Source organism: Haliotis rubra, unplaced genomic scaffold, assembly GCF_003918875.1.
Source record: "Haliotis rubra isolate DU_JTF1 unplaced genomic scaffold, ASM391887v1 Scf131, whole genome shotgun sequence".
Taxonomy (NCBI): domain Eukaryota; kingdom Metazoa; phylum Mollusca; class Gastropoda; order Lepetellida; family Haliotidae; genus Haliotis; species Haliotis rubra.
In genome coordinates, this window is record NW_025765237.1 from 667,034 (window position 1) to 686,870 (window position 19,837).

The 19,837-nt window shown below is 40.8% G+C and overlaps 3 protein-coding genes across 3 annotated transcripts; all 3 read left to right on the forward strand.

Annotated features, from left to right (window-relative positions):
• Window positions 1-110: 110 nt before the first annotated feature.
• On the forward strand, window positions 111-6,855 carry LOC124267404 (STING ER exit protein-like). Its single transcript, XM_046702314.1, has 7 exons — window positions 111-315; window positions 1,546-1,660; window positions 1,993-2,034; window positions 4,020-4,149; window positions 4,235-4,324; window positions 4,714-4,806; window positions 6,174-6,855. The coding sequence occupies exons 1-7, from the start codon at window positions 195-197 to the stop codon at window positions 6,225-6,227; spliced, it is 645 nt and encodes a 214-aa protein (XP_046558270.1). The 5' UTR covers window positions 111-194; the 3' UTR covers window positions 6,228-6,855.
• A 2,234-nt stretch (window positions 6,856-9,089) lies between these two features.
• LOC124267405 (zinc finger and SCAN domain-containing protein 2-like) lies at window positions 9,090-13,836 on the forward strand. Its single transcript, XM_046702315.1, has 2 exons — window positions 9,090-9,182; window positions 10,742-13,836. Exon 2 carries the CDS (start codon window positions 10,792-10,794, stop codon window positions 13,717-13,719), a length of 2,928 nt encoding a protein of 975 aa, XP_046558271.1. The 5' UTR covers window positions 9,090-9,182; window positions 10,742-10,791; the 3' UTR covers window positions 13,720-13,836.
• LOC124267445 (zinc finger protein OZF-like) lies at window positions 13,719-14,926 on the forward strand. Its single transcript, XM_046702366.1, has 2 exons — window positions 13,719-13,736; window positions 13,784-14,926. The coding sequence occupies exons 1-2, from the start codon at window positions 13,719-13,721 to the stop codon at window positions 14,924-14,926; spliced, it is 1,161 nt and encodes a 386-aa protein (XP_046558322.1).
• The last annotated feature ends 4,911 nt before the right edge of the window (window positions 14,927-19,837 follow it).

The window sequence follows — 19,837 nt, forward strand, 5'->3', positions numbered from 1 at the left end:
CATCAATAATCAGAATACTATTGGGTAATAACTCAGTAAAGAAAAGAAACGACGGTTTTGTCTATGTTGTGTGTGGTGTCTGTGTGTACAGAAATCAATGACGTATTTCACAAGCACCTTTCGTGTGTTCCGTTTTGGGTCAGTTTCGTCAAACCTGCGTTTGTTATAAAGAGTTATTTCAACTATATTTCAAGATGCCAAAGGTGGTGTCAAAGAGCGTTGTGTGTACGGACACGAAGGATCAAGAAGAATACCAGGGAGAGAAGCCCCTATATGTTTATTATTGTATCTGTGGACAAATGTGCCTCATTTTAGGCAAGTTACATTTCAACTATATACAGTATACCGGTATTATATAGAAGGTCTCACCATTTCTATACCCGTGAAGGTCCGGGTTAGAATATTGATCTTCAGTAACCCATGCTTGTCGTAAGAGGCGACTAACGGGATCGGGTGGTCAGGCTGGCTGACTTGGTTGACACATGTCATCGGTTCCCAATTGCGCAGAGTGAGTGAGTTCGGTTTTACACGGCTTTTAGCAATGTTCCAGCAATATCACGGCGGGGGACACCAGAAATGGGCTTCACACATTGTACCCATGTGGGGAATCGAACCCGGGCCTTCGTTGTGACGAGCGAACGCTTTAACCACTAGGCTACCCCACCGCCCCTAATTGCCCAGATCGATGCTCATGCTGTTGATCACTGGATTGTCCGGTTCAGACTCGAATATTTACAGACTGACGCCTTATAGCTGGATTATTGCTGAGTGCGGCGTATAAGTAAACTCACCATTTCTCTACCTGAGAAGTAATCTTGCGTGGAAGCTTCTGTGTTATGTAATCGATTCATTTATTACTGTTATCTGTTCAGATAATTGGTACAATGATATTGGTATTGGTACAGGTTTGCAGACATGGTGACAGTGGAATAGAGGTAAAGGTAAATCGATCCACTGTGAATTATTGAATTTGGGTCAACACTTCAGTTTACAGGGCGTAGGTAATTTCCCGAATCTGCTCAGATTCAAAGTAACACCTCTTTCTTTCAATTTAGAAATCTCATGTGCCACTTTGATCCTTTATGGTAGGAGCTGGTTAACTACCTGTGCCGACAATGGCCCCTTCAGCGACATTATGTGCTAACCTAGAGGCAAGAAAACAGTGTTGGATGATATAAGCAATGTTCTTTTAGTTGAGGTAGATACTCAATCTTTAAGCCTATGACGTATTACAAGAGATTATATATATAGCTGGGTACTAGATATGTAGAGGTGTAACCTCAGTATGAAATTATCAGGGACAACTCTTTTTTTGATCAGTCCATAAATGATAATTAGCAAATAAAAAGGAGAAACAAACAAGGGTTTTCATGGTTGTTAAAAATGTTGGATCTAAAAAGCACATCTGTCATGCATAGCCAGGGTTTAATCCAACCTATTGCTCTTCATTGCTGATGGGCATCACATGAAAGGTTACAGAACTGGTAATGTGGCCTGTACTTGAGTATTTGACATATGACTTATGTGTGTGTTTTTTTGCTTCAGATTGTCCAATGGACAAATTGCCACTCAGAAAACGAGACAACTCTCGAGTCATCGATGGGCAAAAGCATGCACACAAGTTGACCTGTGACCCTGATGACATCATATATCTCAGACGGTAAACTAAACTCTCTCAGACAAAAAAATTCAACATTATGTAGATAAAATCTATTGAAACACAACACTCTAAAATAGGCATTCAGTGTTATTTTCATAAGTCCTGACACATAATCGATTGCTGTGTTACTGTTTGTGGTACTGTCTGGTAAAAGTGGTAGACAACTACCAAGTACTTTAAAGATGTTTTTCATGAATTGTATGCTTTGATTACTTCCTGTTTTGCACTGACATCTTGTTTTTGACTGTGTTGATATTCTGATTGCTCTGGGGACTGTAATATTCAATATACCATGTTTGCTGTTTATAACCACTGTTTATGGTTCTTTACAGGCCTGAAGGTATTGAGAAGCAGTACAGGCAGAAATGTAAGAGGTGAGAATCAATAATTTATCAAGATCCCTGATATCAGGCAGCAAAATCATTTTCCAGCTCACCTATTACAAAGTCAAGTGAGCTATATTTTTGTACATTGTCATCATTTCTTTGAACTTAATATGAATGATTACATAATGATGTCTCTAAACTATGTCGAGACATAGCCGCCATGGTGCCAATTTTGAAAATGTAATTTTGTCCTTACTTTGTCACTTTGGCAGGTATCGAATTTGATACACAGCAAGGAAGTATTTTCCAGTGTAACATGATACAGCTTTTGTCATATTTTGATTTCATATCCAGCTGTGACTTTTGGCGTCCTCATAAATATTTGTCTGAAACTTGGCATCCATTATCTCAGCAATGGTGTCTCAAAAGCATACTCTCAGAATTCTGATCTGATTTTAGACATGGTTGCCATATTTCGAAACCCATTCGGGGCGGTGGGGTAGCCTAGTGGTTAAAGCGTTGGCTCGTCACGCCGAAGACCCGGGTTCGAATCCCCACATGGGTACAATGTGTGAAGCCCATTTCTGGTGTCCCCCGCCATGATGTTGCTGGAATATTGCTAAAAGCGCCGTAACACCAAACTCAGTCAGTCAGTCAGTCGAAACCCATTCAGGTATGTTTTTAATCAACAATCATACTTTCAAAGTGCATTGAAATTTGACAACGATGTAGTCTGTAATAATAATAATGTGTCCATTTATATAGCGCCAAACTCCACACTAGGTATACTCATAGCGCTAAGAATCAAGGCACAGAACATTATTACCCCTGATAACCCAAGCTGCCTGTTAGGCGCTAGAAGGTTATAGTCATATGACTTTTTCCACCGGGTACCCATTTTCCGGCTGGTTGAACAGAGAAATTTTGAACAAACTCACTTGCCTAAGGTGAGACCACATGTGTCACATGTGCTCTGTAGTGAGGCCGACTATATGTTTCCTTTATTGTGTATTATGATTGTGATTCAATCACTACCACATAATAGTGGAATTGTAAGCAGTTGCAAGATATTTAGTCACTACCAGTGTTAGTACTGTGTGAAAGGAAAGGGACGTAACAATGTCAACACACCTACTGGCAAACAAGGATAAGTTGAGCACCGACCTGACAATTGACCCGTATTAGCATGTATGAGTGCTGCCCATTGGCGCTTGCCATTGTTAGCGAAGGGGCCCCAGGTTGTCCACAATCAAGTGTAGTGTGATGGGTGAAACAAGGAGCAAGCGGTGTGCAGCTATGTGCTGAATCAATTTCATCATCATGCAATGCACGTGCACTAGCCTACATCTGCACTACCTTTCACAAACTAAATGGGTTTGCTCATTGCTGTGCACCACCTACTTCTCTCGTAAATGCGTTTTCTGCACCTGTCCAACTTATCCTTGTTTGCCAGTAGTTTGTTAATGGACAAGGTTAACAAGGATCACTCATAATACCCAAATGAAACAGTACACTCCTCTCAGAATCAGATCTATTTACACACACAATCATGATCATAAAAAATACATGAAAATTTTTAGAACCATACTTTGGGAGATAACATCTGAGAGTTCAAGAAACTGTTGAAAATCGCCTACCTCTTGACTTTATCAATAGTATGCCACACAATGGGCCTACCTTTTCTTTGCATCCCTAAATCAAAATACTTCTCGACACTGTACTATTTCTTTTCTCTCCCTGCACCACAAGACAGAGAAGTGAAAAAATAAGTTAATTAGTTATCTCCCCTGGTCAAGTCTATCCTTAATTGACCCATAATACCTGTCAGAGCCATGTTTCTTATTTGTTACCATGGTTACTGAAACTGAGTCGAGCATGAAAGCCTTGAGAGGAAAGGCCTGAGCCCTGTTCCACAAAGCAATCCAGTTATATGGGTGTCAAGTTAGATGTGCTACCTTAGACTGGTGAGGGTATGTGATCCTGCTGTGTGTTTATATTTCACTGCTGATGTCGTCCACGTTATGTTGATCAAGGTGTGGACTGTGGCTGTATTATCATCACCAAGGCAACAGCAACGTTATGTTTGTCATCGACGGTGCTCTAAAACGTGAGACAGATGGAATTAAGACTGATGTCTACAGTCAGTTAGCAGCTCCCAAGAAGGTAGGAAACAGGTCTCCTTTCCTGATAAAGTAACACTGCATTGGAGTCTTGCTTCTCTCTACCTGCAACATGTTTCTGCTTCCAGGTTACACTAACAAAGCACACAAAGAACATGGGCAAGTTCAGTTCTGTCACCGTGTCAACTGTAGACGAAGAAGAAGAAGAGATTGAGGCGGTAAGTTAATTGCTTGGGCATCACCTGTAGGTGGCCTTCAGTACTGTAATGTGTTATAATCACTTGAACATTATCTGTAAGTCGCTTCAGGACTGTAACAAGTCTGTCATTTTCATAGAAGTGGTAAATATCATAGACATGAATCAGCTCCATCCTCCTGTATAGGACTGGCATAAATGTTCATTCACAAATGGTGTCTTTGAACAATTCTGAGTAATACTTACTATGGTGTTGCAAAAACAATATCTGCACATGCAGTTAATGTCAATTACGGTCCAAAACTTTAGCTCCCAGTTTATTGCAGTGTATTGCTTTACAAGAGTTTGCTTTTTCAGTTTTAGTAAATATGTTGGTAAAAGTCTGTTGAATATGTTGATTTTGTTGTACAGAAAGAAATAGCCGATTCATATGCAGCCAATGCCAAGGTCATTGAGAAGCAGTTGCTGAGGAAAGGGATGAGTAAACGGAAGCTTCTGGAACAGGTGAGCTCAATAGTGGCAGTAGTTACACTCAGTTGTTACCCTTCCTGAGGTGAGGTGAGGTGAAATTGGGTTTAACGTCGTGCTTGAGAATATTTCACTCATATGACGACGTGCATGCGTGTGTATGTGTATGTGTGGCTGCTTGTACTAGCCCAGACTTAAGCTGGTTTTATAGTGCTAGCCCACTGAGATACCATGCCGCAGTGAAGCATGAATATCCCACTCAGACACATTATACTGACTCCGAGCCGACCAGTCCTTGTTGTACCCATTAATGCCCAGCGCCAGGCAGGGACCAACAAGTACCATATTTTAACGTCTTTTGGTATGACGCGGCCGGGATCGAATCCGCGACCTTCCGCTCTCCGGGCGGACGCTCATACCACTACACCACAGAGGCGGTCTTGATTTACAAACTTCCTGTCAGTATGACATGTACATGTCTCCAGTGGTTAGGCTGGGTTAGGCTGGGTTAGGCTCGGTCCCCAGCAACTAATTCTTGTAAAATGTGATTTGGTTGATTGTGTGTCACAATACCCAGAAATGTGGGTCGGTGCTCACAATATCAATCACTGTCAATCTGTCATCTAATAGCTAAAGGGGCGGTGGGGTAGCCTAGTGGTTAAGGCGTTCGCTTGTCACACTGAAGACCCGGGTTCGATTCCCTACATGGGCACATTGTGTGAAGCCCATTTCTGGTGTCCCCCGCTGTGATATTGCTGGAATATTGCTAAAAGCGGCGTTAAAGTAAACTCACTCACTCACTCACTCTAATAGCTGAAAAATAGCTACATGCAGTGTTGAAAATGTATATATCCTTGAGTCTGCACCACCTTAGTCAGTATATATCCTTCATTCACTATGGCATGTACTTGTATATATCCTTCATTCACTATGGCATGTACTAGTATATATCCTTCATTCACTATGGCATGTACTAGTCTATATCCTTCATTCACTATGGCATGTACTTGTATATATCCTTCATTCACTATGGCATGTACTAGTCTATATCCTTCATTCACTATGGCATGTACTAGTATATATCCTTCATTCACTATGGCATGTACTTGTATATATCCTTCATTCACTATGGCATGTACTAGTATATATCCTTCATTCACTATGGCATGTACTAGTCTATATCCTTCATTCACTATGGCATGTACTAGTATATATCCTTCATTCACTATGGCATGTACTAGTATATATCCTTCATTCACTATGGCATGTACTAGTACATATCCTTCATTCACTAGGGCATGTACTAGTATATATCCTTCAGTCCTGCTATGAAGTGTATGTCATTCAGTTTAATACTACAGCAGTTGATATATTTTAGGTAAGCAACATGCTTTATTTTCTAGGCTGAGGAAGAGGCAAAGAAGATGAGACCGAAAGGAACGCTGATTGACAAATGAGGAGTGCCATGGGTGACACTGTTCACCAGTTCACCAGCTCACCCACTGTGAGGATTGGCTATTGTATATCCTTATACCACATAGGGGTGCCACAGTCATTATACCTACGACTTTGTGCAACATTTAGCCATGTCCATCACTGTCCTTCAGGGTTGTACAAGCCAATGTCTGTAATAGGGGTTCTACAAGGAAGAGCATCTGTGTTTTCCTCCAGGGGCCGAACAAGTATGACTGTGATTGGATGTTATTCAAGACAGACGCTGTAATTACTGTCTGTAAGACAGACCTATCCCTCAAGGGATGATTTGACCTGAAATGGTGCGTAAATCTAACATGTGGGAACGTATGTGTGATGTGTAATGCAGTGTACAGAGCGATGTTTATATTGTCAGATATAACTACGAGACAAAAAGCATCCAGGGAGATTGTAAATGTGTACAAAAAAATTCATAATGTATATATTATCTTGATGTTGACAATTCACTGACATTTTCATTACCATGTGCCAGAGCAGATCAGCGAAATATGGGTTATTCATTTAATCAGAGTTGCATCCCTTAGTTTTGCCAGGATCAGAATACCTTTGGTTTGAATTCACAATTATGATCCACAGTTCATTGGAGCCCTTCTCATCTACGACAGAAGTAAATAATAAGTACCTGCAACTGTTCCGTCTTCCCTCCCACGTTCCGGGCGGTGGGGTAGTCTAGTGGTTAAAGCGTTGGCTCGTCGCCGAAGACCGGGTTCGATCACATGGGTACAATGAGTGAAGCTTTCTGAATATTGCTGGAATATTGTTAAAAGCTGCGTAAAAATTAAACTCAGTCAGTCAGTCAGTCCATCCCACGTTCATCAGACAGAGCTGAAACATTGCTCACAGTAGCACAAACTCCCTTCCAAACAGAACAGTATCTTTGTACAAGTTGTATATACCTAGTTTCTACATCAAAATATCTGACACATTGTTATGTCCCCTATGTATTCATGCATGTGTTAATTTGCTATCAGTGACAAAGACAGAAGTATATAGATGTTTTAGATGTCCCCATCTGTAATAGCTGCAAGCCTTGAATTGCTATATGAAGAGTGAAGCGGCTCACATTGAATGATGCTCATTTTGTACATAGTTGTCTTCTCATTACTGTGTAAACATCACATGAAATAAAGTCTTGGATTCACTATGTTGGTTCTGCCTGTCAAGGAGGGTCAGTTGTACAAGACACTTGTTGTGCAGAGTTGTCTATCTTGTTCTTCGATTGATGAAGAGTTTGAACCCCACATTAGCTCCAATTATGAACCAAAGAATACAATGTTCAATTTCTGGAATTGCATCACTCAGAAATTTACTTTCATCTGCTTGACCTGATTAAGCTGAAATGTTCTCACCAGTGTAAACACTAGATAACTTCACAGATCATGTTTGAAGAGTCATCAATCAAATTAGTTGCTAGTGGGTTTCATAACAGAAGAGAGACATGTAAGACCTGCATCCAATATCTCTTATCTGTAGGAGGTGGTGATGAATGCCCTGACTCCAACATACTTAGTTGTGGTGGGGTAGTTAAAGCATGCACTTGTCATGCCCAAGACCCATGTTCGACTCACCAAATGGGGACAATGTGTAAGGCCATTTCTGGTGTCTCAATCAATGATATTGCTGGAATATTGCTAAAAGTAGCACAAACCCTGACTCACTCAACAGATTTAACAGCTTCCTGAAGAAACAAACCTTGAAAGTCGAGGATCTGTTCATGGTAAGCTGCATCTGAGATGTAAGATCCACTGAAGACGTTTAACAGCTTCCTGAAAAACAAACCTTGAAAGTCGAGGATCGCCTGCATTTGAAGAAGATCAACCACTCATTGAAAGTTTGAAAAGTAAGGATGTACCAAACAAATATAAAACACCCATTAGGAACCATTCCTAATTTATGGCTTATTTATGGGTGATAATGATGGGTGGGTTGGAGGACAATGTTTGAATGACCCCTAAATTTGCCTATGTTACAAAGTACACATTCATACATACTTTCCACATATTGACACAAAATATCATCAGTACAAAATCAGTGACCCTCACTTCTTAGTTTCCATATGGGGATTTTGGTCATCAGCATGTAATTTTTAAGAGATGTTGCCCAATGCCACATAATTGAATGTCATTTTTCTCTTACCTCCCATGATATTTTTGGCACTGGTAAATTTGTGATAAAGCAGGCAGACTTCCGAAATCCATCCAAAAAGATGCAATCACCTTGAAAAGAACACATAATTATGTATGCATGATATGATATTTGGATATTTTGTACACAGACATATAGCATATATAACATGCAGATAATACTGTATCAACGACTAACGTTGTATAGAAAATCAGTAAAATATATAATATTAAAAAATAAAATCCGCCCTACCAACCCATTCTTTAAAATAAAAAGTGATGAGAAACAAGGAATTTATTTTATGTGGCCTAACAGCATTCAGAAAATATCACCAAACACACTGGAAAACCGCCATGAAGCCAACATCAACATTTGTACATTATCTTTGGTTACATCGGCTTCAATGTGAGGAATGCGAATCGAGGATTCACTGACAATCAGAAATCGCAGCTCCCAACTATGAGTTTCTTGTCAAATCCAACGTTGATATGACAATGATTTTAGGTACGCTTTTTGCGAATCGAAAACCACATTCTGATCATTTAACTTTTCAGTAAGCTTTTAAACTTTTCAGTAGGCATTTTAATGAATTTCGCGAGTATATAAGTCATAGAAAGTTTCTTTTAATGCGGCCTTCCTTGTAAGTATTTCAAAGTGCGAAGAGGCAAGGCACGATACCGGAAATACAGAGTTATCGGTCCTGAGCCAATGAAAATGGAGGACGCGCCTGAATTATTTTGTTGTGGGAGGCTGAAAATAAGATGCTAAGCAACACTTGTTGAGTAAAGATACAGGTAAAATTGTAAAGAGACACTCATTAACGATTTTGTTTTGTAAGGTAAAAGACGAGAATGTGAATTCGTGTACCAAATTGCTCACAAATACTGAATTCACCAGATTTCTACAAGCGACACTTGATTCGAACCGTGCTCGAAAATGTTTGGCAAATGTTATATTGTCCGTACATGCATAAGCACAGTTAAACAGTTAATGCAACAGTTGTATATTTCTGGTGTGTACGAAACTGCCGATCCAACAACATTTTCCCATTCACACAAAGTCTCATGTTTATAAATTTCGTCGAGCAATACAATCAACACGAGCGTAACGAGGAAGGACATATTTTATAGATATGGCCCGGTATTATTTGATAACGAACTGTATCTCTGTCAATAGACGTATCCCACCCTCATAATGAACTCCTGGGTTGCACCCTGCATGGACTGCAGGGTTTCTACATGATTGTCTTGAGAATTTACTGGAACATTTCCATATCATCCAAGGGGTACTTGCCCAAACGTCTAAATTAGTCAGTTTATCGTCTTTGACAATGGCTTTAAGGTCTTTGTAAGTTAGGTGTGAGAGTGAGAACCACCCTGGAAAGTCTTGAGGTACCAGTGGTTCCTAAGATGCCCTACATTCCAAAGTAGGAAATATTATTTAAAACAACAAATGGAGACTGAGCAATAAACAAATGCTCAACACTGTAACACCTCAAATTCTACAGCCATACCGTTGGCTCTATCACATCAATATTTGAAATCTATGTTTCAATGGTGGTATGAGTACATTTTATAAATAAATTAGTCAGGTTTGAACTTACATCCTGATGTAGCGACAAGAAAGTAGTATTATGTAGTGACCTTGTCAGTGTATCACCCTGATCATGTGGCACTGTTCATACAATTATCGTTTCGAATTAGGTGATAGTAGTTAGGGGGGCAACAAATCCACTATGTAGAAAATAAATACCACACATTTACTGAGTAATGCATTAGAGTATTGTCGAATACAAAAACAAGTGGGGTAGCCTAGTGGATAAAGTGTTTGCTGGTCACACTAAAGACCTGGGTTCAATTCCCCACATGGGTACAATGTGTGAAGCCCATTTCTGGTGTCTTCCTGGAATATTGCTAAAAGCGATATAAAACCATACTAACTCACTCGCTCACTCACTCACAATAACAAGTCAGCAGTTGATGAAGTATTCAGAATGTTCGGGGAAACAATAACAAATACATTTTTTACCATGTTGACAGCATTATTCATCATGACAATTACCAGTGGCCACTGTCAAATTAGATATATTAAAGTGTTGACTTATAATCCTGACTGGCGTGGCTATATTCCATTTTTAATTAGTTTAAGTATGAAATAAGGATAGGCATAAAATAATATTTTTACCCTGAAAGATATGTATTTTCTCAAAAGTGAGGCAATGATTTTAAATTTCTGGTACTGAAAATACAAGTGCTGTTGGAGGAATACTTACATTTTGCTGTAAAAAGTACTTACAAACAACTTGACACAAGGTTTAATGTTTCCTAGTTGTGTTTGTTTTGTTTTGTTACAGGTAAAGTGTAAGAGAAGAAGTTAAGAGTGAAGAAACATTACCGTGGAAGTATGAATCCTGAAGGCACTCTGGAGTTAACAGAGGCAGATCATGATCTGGGAAGACCCATGATCATACAGAGAGAGGACATGTCTCAGACTGTAGTGACGGAAGACCAGTGTCCTCAAGATGGCGTTTTACAGCAACATACCACTGGTGTAACAGTAGCAGATAGAACCAGGGAGATGGTGATGACTGGTGTGTCTAGCTCAAATATGTCCCAGAGCGTTGTCGTGGATGAGCAGATCCACTACCCCCAGGATGGCGTGTTCCAAAATGAACCTGGAGTCGTCGTGGAAGAGAGATCCCATGAGATGATGGTACCGAGGGTGTCGCAGGACATGGTGGTTGACCAGCAGGAAATAGTCATCCAGGACGACTCACAACAGGTGGTACTGGTCACTGTGCCGGACACCTCGGGGGGAGACAATGATGGTAATGTGGAGATCATAGTTACCACATGTGCATTATCATCAATAAATGAACATGTGTCACAACAAGTGTCACTGGGTCCTGTCAGTAAAGCAGGTGAACATTATGAACAGATGAACACCATGTCAAGTTCTGATAGAATTCTACCCCAGAGTGTTTGTGACTACAACAAAGCCATCTTTAACCGGGGCAACCACAGCTCCACTCATTCTGTGACAGTAGCAACAGACAGTGGAGATGGGGAGGTACAAGGCCTGGAAACACTGTATAGTCCAGTTGACAATATGTACAACCAACAGCTGTCCAGTGCAGTGGTTCCTGCTTTAGTAAACAGCACAGATGATCCCGTGTATGACTCAGCTGTGTCCTCTGGTATCATATCCTCAGCATTCCAGTCTGCTCTCAACACTGTGTCCACTACGCCAATGATAAGTCTCACTCGCTTCCCAGGGAGCCCAGTCAAACAAACTGACCGGGAAGGAGGAGTGCCGCTGCAAAGTGCCTCCAGCACTGTGGTTGCTGGGCAACAGACAAGTGTAATCTCCAGCACCAGAGTCCAGCAGTCATTACTGACAACTACCTCTATGACACCGCAGGATCAAGCTTTGTATGAAAAACAGGAAACTATGAAGAGTTTAGAGTTAGTTGATGCTCAGTGGAAAACTTCAGTTATGGAGAGTCCTTCAAAATCTGCTGAGACTGATGCAATGTTCCTCACTGAAAATACACCTGGTGAAGGTGCCGTTTTTGGCTACAAGGTAATTGACATTAATGCAGAACAGCCTGAACATGATATGGAACCAGAAGATCATCATGCAAAGATGGAGGAGGAAGCAACCAGTGACCTTGGCTCCAAGAAGGATGGTGCTGTTGAAGGTGATTCAGCTTCAACCAATGATGCTAGGACCAACAAGAGAAAGAATGTTGAAACTGTTGAGTCCGGCGGTGTGGGGACTTGCAAGGTGTCAGAGCCGAACGAGGTGAAGGCACAAGTGAGAGAGTGTGGTGTGTGTCACACAAGTTTCAGTAATGCAGAGGAGTTTGTGCTGCACATGATGCAGCATTCCTTGTATGACTCATTCATGTGTGACCATTGTGGCAAGCGGTTTGTTGATAAAGGTTCGCTGAGTCGGCATAAGCTGAAACACAGTCGGAATCTCAGACGGGAGTTCCACTGCAAGGAGTGTCACAAATCATTTACTACAAACACTTATCTTAAATCCCACATGCGGACACACACTGGGGAGAAGATTCACGCCTGTGATGAGTGTGATGAGAGATTCACTTTCTCCAACATGCTTCGAAGACATAAGTTCAAAGTTCATAAGGATTCCATCCGAGAGTGTCCCATCTGTAACAAGGAGTTTGTGAATGGTATGTTGCTGGAGAAACACTTAGCTGATCATGAAAAGCAACCTCCTGAAATGGGGGACAAACAGGACATGCCATCACTCAAAGAACCAACAAAGCGGAGAAGTAAAAGAAAGATCAGAAAAACTACAAAAATGACTGCTGCCAAAATGAGGGTGAAAAATACAAAAGCTGGCAGTAAACCTCAAACAAGAGGACAAAAGAAAAAGGAAACTTCTACAACATCTCCAGTAGTGTCAAATGTTCCAAAACCACAGCAATTTTCCTGTATGATCTGCCAGGAGAAATTCTCATCAAAACTTCTTTTGAAAAAACATGCAAGGACTCATTTAGGTCAGAGAATTTTGAGGTGTGATAAGTGTGGGAAGGTGTTCCAAGACTCCATCAAGCTGAAGATGCACAAGTTGTCGCGCACCGGGCAGACCTTCATGTGCGACTTCTGTGGGAAGAGCTTCAGCTATGCCTCCACTCTCAACATGCACAAGAAGCGACATGCGCAGGAGAAGGGCGTTCAGTGTAATGTATGTGGTAAGAGATTTGCTACAGCGGATATTCTTAAAACACACAAGACAACTCACACAACCATGAAGGCATATGTCTGTGATGTGTGCGAAAAAGCATTCACCAGTCAATATTACTTGAAAGCTCACAAGCGCATTCATACAGGGGAGAAGCACTATGGCTGTCTACATTGTGGGGAGTCTTTTATGTTCTCAACTGGACTCAGACGCCATGTTATCAAGGAGCATGGTGGGATCACATCAAAGAAGACACCAGAGGCTGAGAAGAAAGAGAACTCCCCATCTCCTGAGGATGATGTAAGTGGAGGTGGGGATGATGACATTGACGATATCCCAGATCTATCTTCACACAATATTCAAGACATGATGATTGGAAAGGATGGAGAAATATTGTCAACCTGTAAAATTAAGGTGGAGAAAGGCATGCTTATGGCCTCTACGAAGGACCAACATGGGATGTTGGAATGCGGGTGGTGTGGGAAGAAGTTCCAGTCGACCCCCTGCCCTCAACACTCACATGAAGGAGCATGTAGAATTTCCACACACCTGTCACAAGTGCAACAAAACCTTTTCCCGAGAACTGTATCTCCAGAAACACCTTCAGCGCCACAATGATGACCGACCCCATCACTGTGAGGAATGTGGGAAGAGTTTCCGCAGCGCCAGCTATCTGGCCCAGCACCAGCAGATCCACACCGGCGAGAAGAGCTACCAGTGTCAGCTCTGTGGGCAGGAGTTCATCTTCGCTAACAGTCGCCGCCATCTCAAAACTCACACAGACCTTGGTCCCAACACACAAGGACTGATCAGAAAGAAGAAGAAGAAGAAAACTTACAGACCAGTGAGTGAGATTAGTCAGGAGAATGTGTCCCAGTTGAACTGCACGCTGTGTGGCTACACCTTCAAAACTGTATCTCAGGTGGAGGAACATCTGAAAACTCACTCTGGAGAGAATCCTATCTTTGAGTGTAATGTGTGTAAAAAAGAGTTCAATAGTCATAGGTCTCTATGGAGACACAAGCACAGTCATGTGGACAATAAACCAATCAGTTGTGAAATCTGTAACAAGTCATTCCGAACCAGCTACTACCTGAAGTCTCATATGAATGCTCACAATGGTGCTAAGCCTTACAAATGTAAGTTCTGTGATTTACATTTTACATATGCTAGCACCAGGCGGCGCCACCAGCGAACACACATTCCAGAGGAGTGTATGAACTTCATGTGTAACATTTGTGGAAAGAAGTTTTATGATCAGTGTGATTTTGACCGTCACATGCTGGGGCATTCAGGAGAGAAGCCTTTTATGTGTGATGTGTGTGGAAAGACATTTGCCACTAAAGCTCTACTTAGGAGTCATCTGAACCGCCATAATGGAGAGAAGCAGTACAAGTGCCAGATCTGTAACAAGACGTTCCTCTACCACTACCGTTTGAAGCGGCACATCAAGACACACAATGCTGTGAAGGCTTTCAAATGTGACATGTGTGACAAGGGTTTCCTCACGCAGGCATATCTGTCCACGCATCTTCGTTCTCACACCGGCGAGAAGCCATACAAGTGTGAGTACTGTAATGAGGAATTCAGCTTCTCCAACACCTTCCGTCGACACAAGCGAATCCACACAGGTCAAACTCTCAACTGCTCTGTGTGTGGGAAGATGTGTCTGGAGCTGTTTGACCTGAAGAGGCACATGATGTCTCACTCCGACCTGAAGCCAGTCATGTGTGACATCTGTGGCAAGACATTCAGCCACCACAACAGCTGCAAGAGACACATGAAGAGGATCCACCCAGAGATGGTCCTGCCCTTTAATGTGTAGAACAGGTGCTTGTCGGGTGTCAGCAAGCATCTATATATGTGCTAGTGTACTGTAGTGTCTACAGTCCGTTTGGCTCAAAAGCGGACCGATTAATTGCAATCTAACTCGAAAACTAATAAACATAAAATACTCAATGAAACGCTGATCATAATCAAAACATCATACCCACTCTGTGAGGCTTTTGCAGAATTTTTGTCCTAAAAATAATAAAGTTGTTTAACAAACTATCATTAAAATATTGACACAGTTCACTGTTTGTTACGAGGGAGGAGTGCAGAGAAAGGGACAGCTAGGTGTTCGAGAAGCACGTTCACAGACAAAGTTATTTATTCATTAACCTGTGCTGTGCCGTCTCCATCCGTTCTCGAACACCTGAGTTTCATTGAGTATTTTATGTTTATTAGTTTTCGAGTTAGATTGCAATTCATCGGTCCGCTTTTGAGCCAAACGGACTATATATGGGTGACTAATATGGTCTGTATATGCACTGAATCTGGGGACTGTTTGTGATGGTCCCAGACATAAGCTTACATCAAAATGATACACGGGTGACCACTGTACCATCACCATGTGAAATACACATGTCTGATGCCATGTGCTTATTATGGATGGGGATTTCCATGTGTGAACAAGTCAGGTGATGGAATGAGGGTGTTTACACTTGATTTGTCTTTTGACTCATGTTCTGGGGTATGATATGGTTCTTCCTTGAGCAGTCAGGCAGAAAGAAGGTGGCTTGTAGGAGAACAGGCTTTTAACATGTCACATAAGCCTGATACATGAGAGTTTCATGTACAGGATCTACGGTACCCCTTATCCCTAGAAAGTCATACATTCCTTGGTGTATTTGCTAATTCTCCAAACAAAGGTAATTATAGTGGATAGATGGCTGTTGCAGTTTTACATTCAGTTTTGTCGCAACAGCACAGTTAGCAATGCAGAGTTGTGTCCCTTAGTTGTGACAGGATGTGCTCCCACATTCATATGCTGCAAGCAAGGATTTCGACTTGCAGCTGACATGTTGTGATCTGACTAAAATACCTTTCACCAAACTCATCTAGTCAGTTGCTGCATTGAGGACAGTTGTAAATTGTAGTATCTGATTGATAACTTTCTTGTTTGTATCAGGCCAGTCAGTTCTTCATGTTCATATCAGATGATGATGTAGCAAAACAAACCTTACACTTGTAACCTATGCAGTTGAGTGATACATGTTTTTGAATGTAATTATTAGTTATAAACTGTTAATTTTCAGCAATTTCTGTTCTGTCATCAAGTATATGTAATGTTCTCACCTAGAGATTGTGTTAGGTGCACAATTAGATCGTGTATTTGTTATAAATTAGAATATCAACATATCAGAGAGGTTATTTGCAGGTAACACAGTAAAACCCACCAACACTGGAATCATTTGTTTCTGAGAATATGATGTTCAGATCAGCAATAACGGTTTGGACCTTTTTGAAGGAAGGAGGGATGGGGTTGTAATATTTTGCCGTGACTTGTTACGTGGACAGTTCACAGTGAGATGATGTGACGACAACAGCAGCGACAACTGTAGATGAAGACAGGGTTGTGATGAAATAAGCAGCAGTGACTTTGCTGCATCAGTTGTCACTGTCAGTGTACCTTGAACTGGTAAACAGACAAGACTTGAAGATTATATATATGTACTGGTTTAAATCAAACATTCACCTAATGATCATTGGTTTGCCAGTACCAAGTCCATACTGATGATTATTTAAGAAAAGTGGTTAACTTGGACAACCTGCATCACCCAGCGTTTCCTACCCACCATAACCTGACACACAGTGATGTAACAGAAACAGTTTGAAGCATCTTGAGTCCTAACTGTCAATCTCGGACTGGTGAGGTTAGGTAGGACCCGAAATCCAGATATCAATGTATGCTTAGCTTGTTGTTATATCATGTTGAATTAAATTCTGTTATTTAAACATGATTTGTCAACAAATAAATAGAGATGAATTACTTTTTCTTGAAATTATTGTGATCATGTTTCATGATGTATTTATCAAATTGTAAATAAAATCCCCATATTTTGCAGTTAATGTGTCATCTTTGATACCTGGTGGACCACCCTTGGGAGCACAGGGCACCGTGTGTATGTTAGCGGTGGTCTGATTAATTGAAATAATCGAAGATTGGTCGCAGTGACTAAACCACCAATTGAAAATGTTTTCTCGTGATCGAACACAAACGATTTTGGAACGCTTGTTTGCATTAACAATATTTTTTCACAAGGTTGGTTTGTCTGTGTCATTAATTTTGCATTTAATAAACACTACAAGCTCGTTCCAAGTCATGATTGAATATATCTTAAATATTCCAGGAAATTTATGTTCCTAACATACTAGTCATCCTTTAAATTTGTGAAAAATGAAAATGCATTTTGTGCAATTTGAAAAAACCCCAAAGAACTACGTGTTTTTTCGTTATTTATTTTGGTAACAGGAACATTTGATAAAAGATGCAAACCAGTTATTTTCGATGATTGATCGGTTGTAATGGACCGATGATCAATTATGAGATTTTAACCAATTCTCAACACTAAGTGTATGTTATACACAACCTTCACATTAATGGATTTCTGCACTCTTCATGTAAAACAAACATGCTGTCCCAGTTTCAGTTGTATTTCAGAAACTTTACAGCGAAAACATCTTGCACAAAATGTGTGGAATGTCTGTCATGCCTTTGGGAGCTGCACAAAGTAATAACAATATGAATCTCAGTATGTCTTTGAACAAGTTCCAGAATGTTAACTTGACTGAAGTTGAGCAATGTTTCGGTGTAGGTTCTAACACCGTTACCATCAGTTGCTTATATCCATATATTGTTTTCCTTCCCCCAAAATTTTTCGGTCAACATACACAAGTTACAACTTATATTCATGACACTTCGTTTGTTATAACATAAGTTAGAGTTGAATCAGTACCGTCAGTACCGATGATGTGCCAATGGTGTGACACAATTTCACCCAAGCATCTTCTCCCATAGAAGCCAGTTTTGTATGGTTACTATCGAGGGCCAACCCTCCCCAAAGCCTTTAATTCATCTAAACTATCTACAAAACTCCTTTGTGCAAACTCGCAGCAAAACAGGGGCCTTGAGGTAGCGTTTGCTCATAATGATTATGGTTAAAATGTCTGAAGCCCATTTCGGTGTCCCCCAACGTGAAATTGCTGGATTATTGCTGAAAGCCGAGTAAAACTAAACTACCTCACTCAGCAGAACCCGTCAATTGTCAGTACTATCAACAACACACTTTCAATCTTCTGGTCAGCAGGGCTCCCGTCAGTAGTCAAGTGAATAAGAAACCAGTTCTATCGCCAGTCACCAGTTCACAGGTCATCAGTTCCTTTGTTTGTTTAACCGGTTAACAAAACTGCCAACAACGCAACTGCAATCATACAAACTATCTATTAAAAAGTAGGGAATATTCAAGAAACTATTGATATTGAATACCCGTGAAGTTCCACCTCTTCTTTCATTTCATTAATATTTGTCAGATTTTTCTTATTGACACTTTCCTTCATAAGTCCACAAACATTTTCTATTGGATTTAGGTCAGGGCTATAGCTTGGCCAATCTAATAATGTCATATTTTGGGTCCGAAACCAGGCCTGTGAATGCTTTGAACGTTGTTTTGGGTCGTCGTCCTGCTGGAAAATCAAAACATTTCCATAGGACACGTGAGCAGATGGAAGTAAATGTCCCTCAAGAATATCTGTGTACCGCTCACTGTTCATATTCCCTTCAAATACACAGAGGGGCATTGCCCCTAACACATATATGCCACCTCACACGTTAAATTTCGGACTGGACTTTGAGCGCTGAGACAAAGGTTTTTCAGTTTGTTTGGCCTGGAATTTCAGTGTGTTACGAAACAGCCACACAGAACTTTCATCTGAGAAAATCACATTGTCCCAGTTAAAATTTCTATGCTGTAAGCACCAGTTCAACCTTTGCTCCTTTTGTTTAGGTTTCATGATCGGTGATGGAATTCCGCAACTTTTCTGCCAACCCATTGCATGTAGCTCAGTTCTAAATGTCTCCTTACAGACAGCCACAGTTCCTCTATCAATCATATCTAGCCTTAAGTTTTCTAAACTCCTTCGTTTGTTTTTAGAAACAAAAATACCAAGCCGCCTCCTGTCACTGACAGTCAATTTTCTGGGCCTACCTGCACCTCCCTGGTGCTCAATGCCATATCCATTTGCAATATTTTTCAAAACACGATAAACAGTGGACAAAGGGATGCCTGTTCTACTTGAAATCACTTTAGCTGATCTGATGTCCTTGTTATAATACTCTAAAATCAACTTCCTCTTCTCTAAATCATCCGTACTGAGGATCACTGAAAATGTCGTCTGCTAGCATGTAAACAAAGGGGGATAACTCTTCACAAACTAATGAAAAAGGATTAACAGAGTTGTCTCTCTTGAATGAAACCAAGCACTTGACAGCTGGTCAAGGTTGTTTATACTTACTAGAAATCCAATTAAACATATTCCTTAAATTCACAATAATTTCTGGTCATACTATATTGTGGTGCACCACAAAGCTGTGTAATATCTCCTGTTCTTTTCACCCTCTACACTAATGATTGTGCAAGCTCGAATTCAACCTGTTCAACTGTAAAGTTCGCAGATGATGCAGCAATTGTCAGCAAACTGAACGACACTGATTCTGAAGGAGGCGAGGTGAGGTGAAATTGGGTTTTATGTCGTACTTGAGAATATTTCGCTCATATGACGACGTGCATGCGTGTGTATGTGTATATGCGGCTGCTTGTACTAGCCCAGACTTAAGCTGGTTTTATAGTGCTAGCCCACTGAGATACCATGCCGCAGTGAATTATGAATACCCCACTCACACACATTATACTGA

Bases quoted from the DNA above. Each gene is read 5' to 3' on its own strand.
- LOC124267404 (XM_046702314.1), top strand. From the start codon at position 195: ATGCCAAAGGTGGTGTCAAAGAGCGTTGTGTGTACGGACACGAAGGAT. The intron at 2,035-4,019 runs GTGAGAATCAAT...ATGTTGATCAAG, and splicing joins TACAGGCAGAAATGTAAGAG to GTGTGGACTGTGGCTGTATT. The intron at 4,325-4,713 runs GTAAGTTAATTG...TTTGTTGTACAG, and splicing joins AAGAAGAAGAGATTGAGGCG to AAAGAAATAGCCGATTCATA.
- LOC124267405 (XM_046702315.1), top strand. From the start codon at position 10,792: ATGAATCCTGAAGGCACTCTGGAGTTAACAGAGGCAGATCATGATCTG.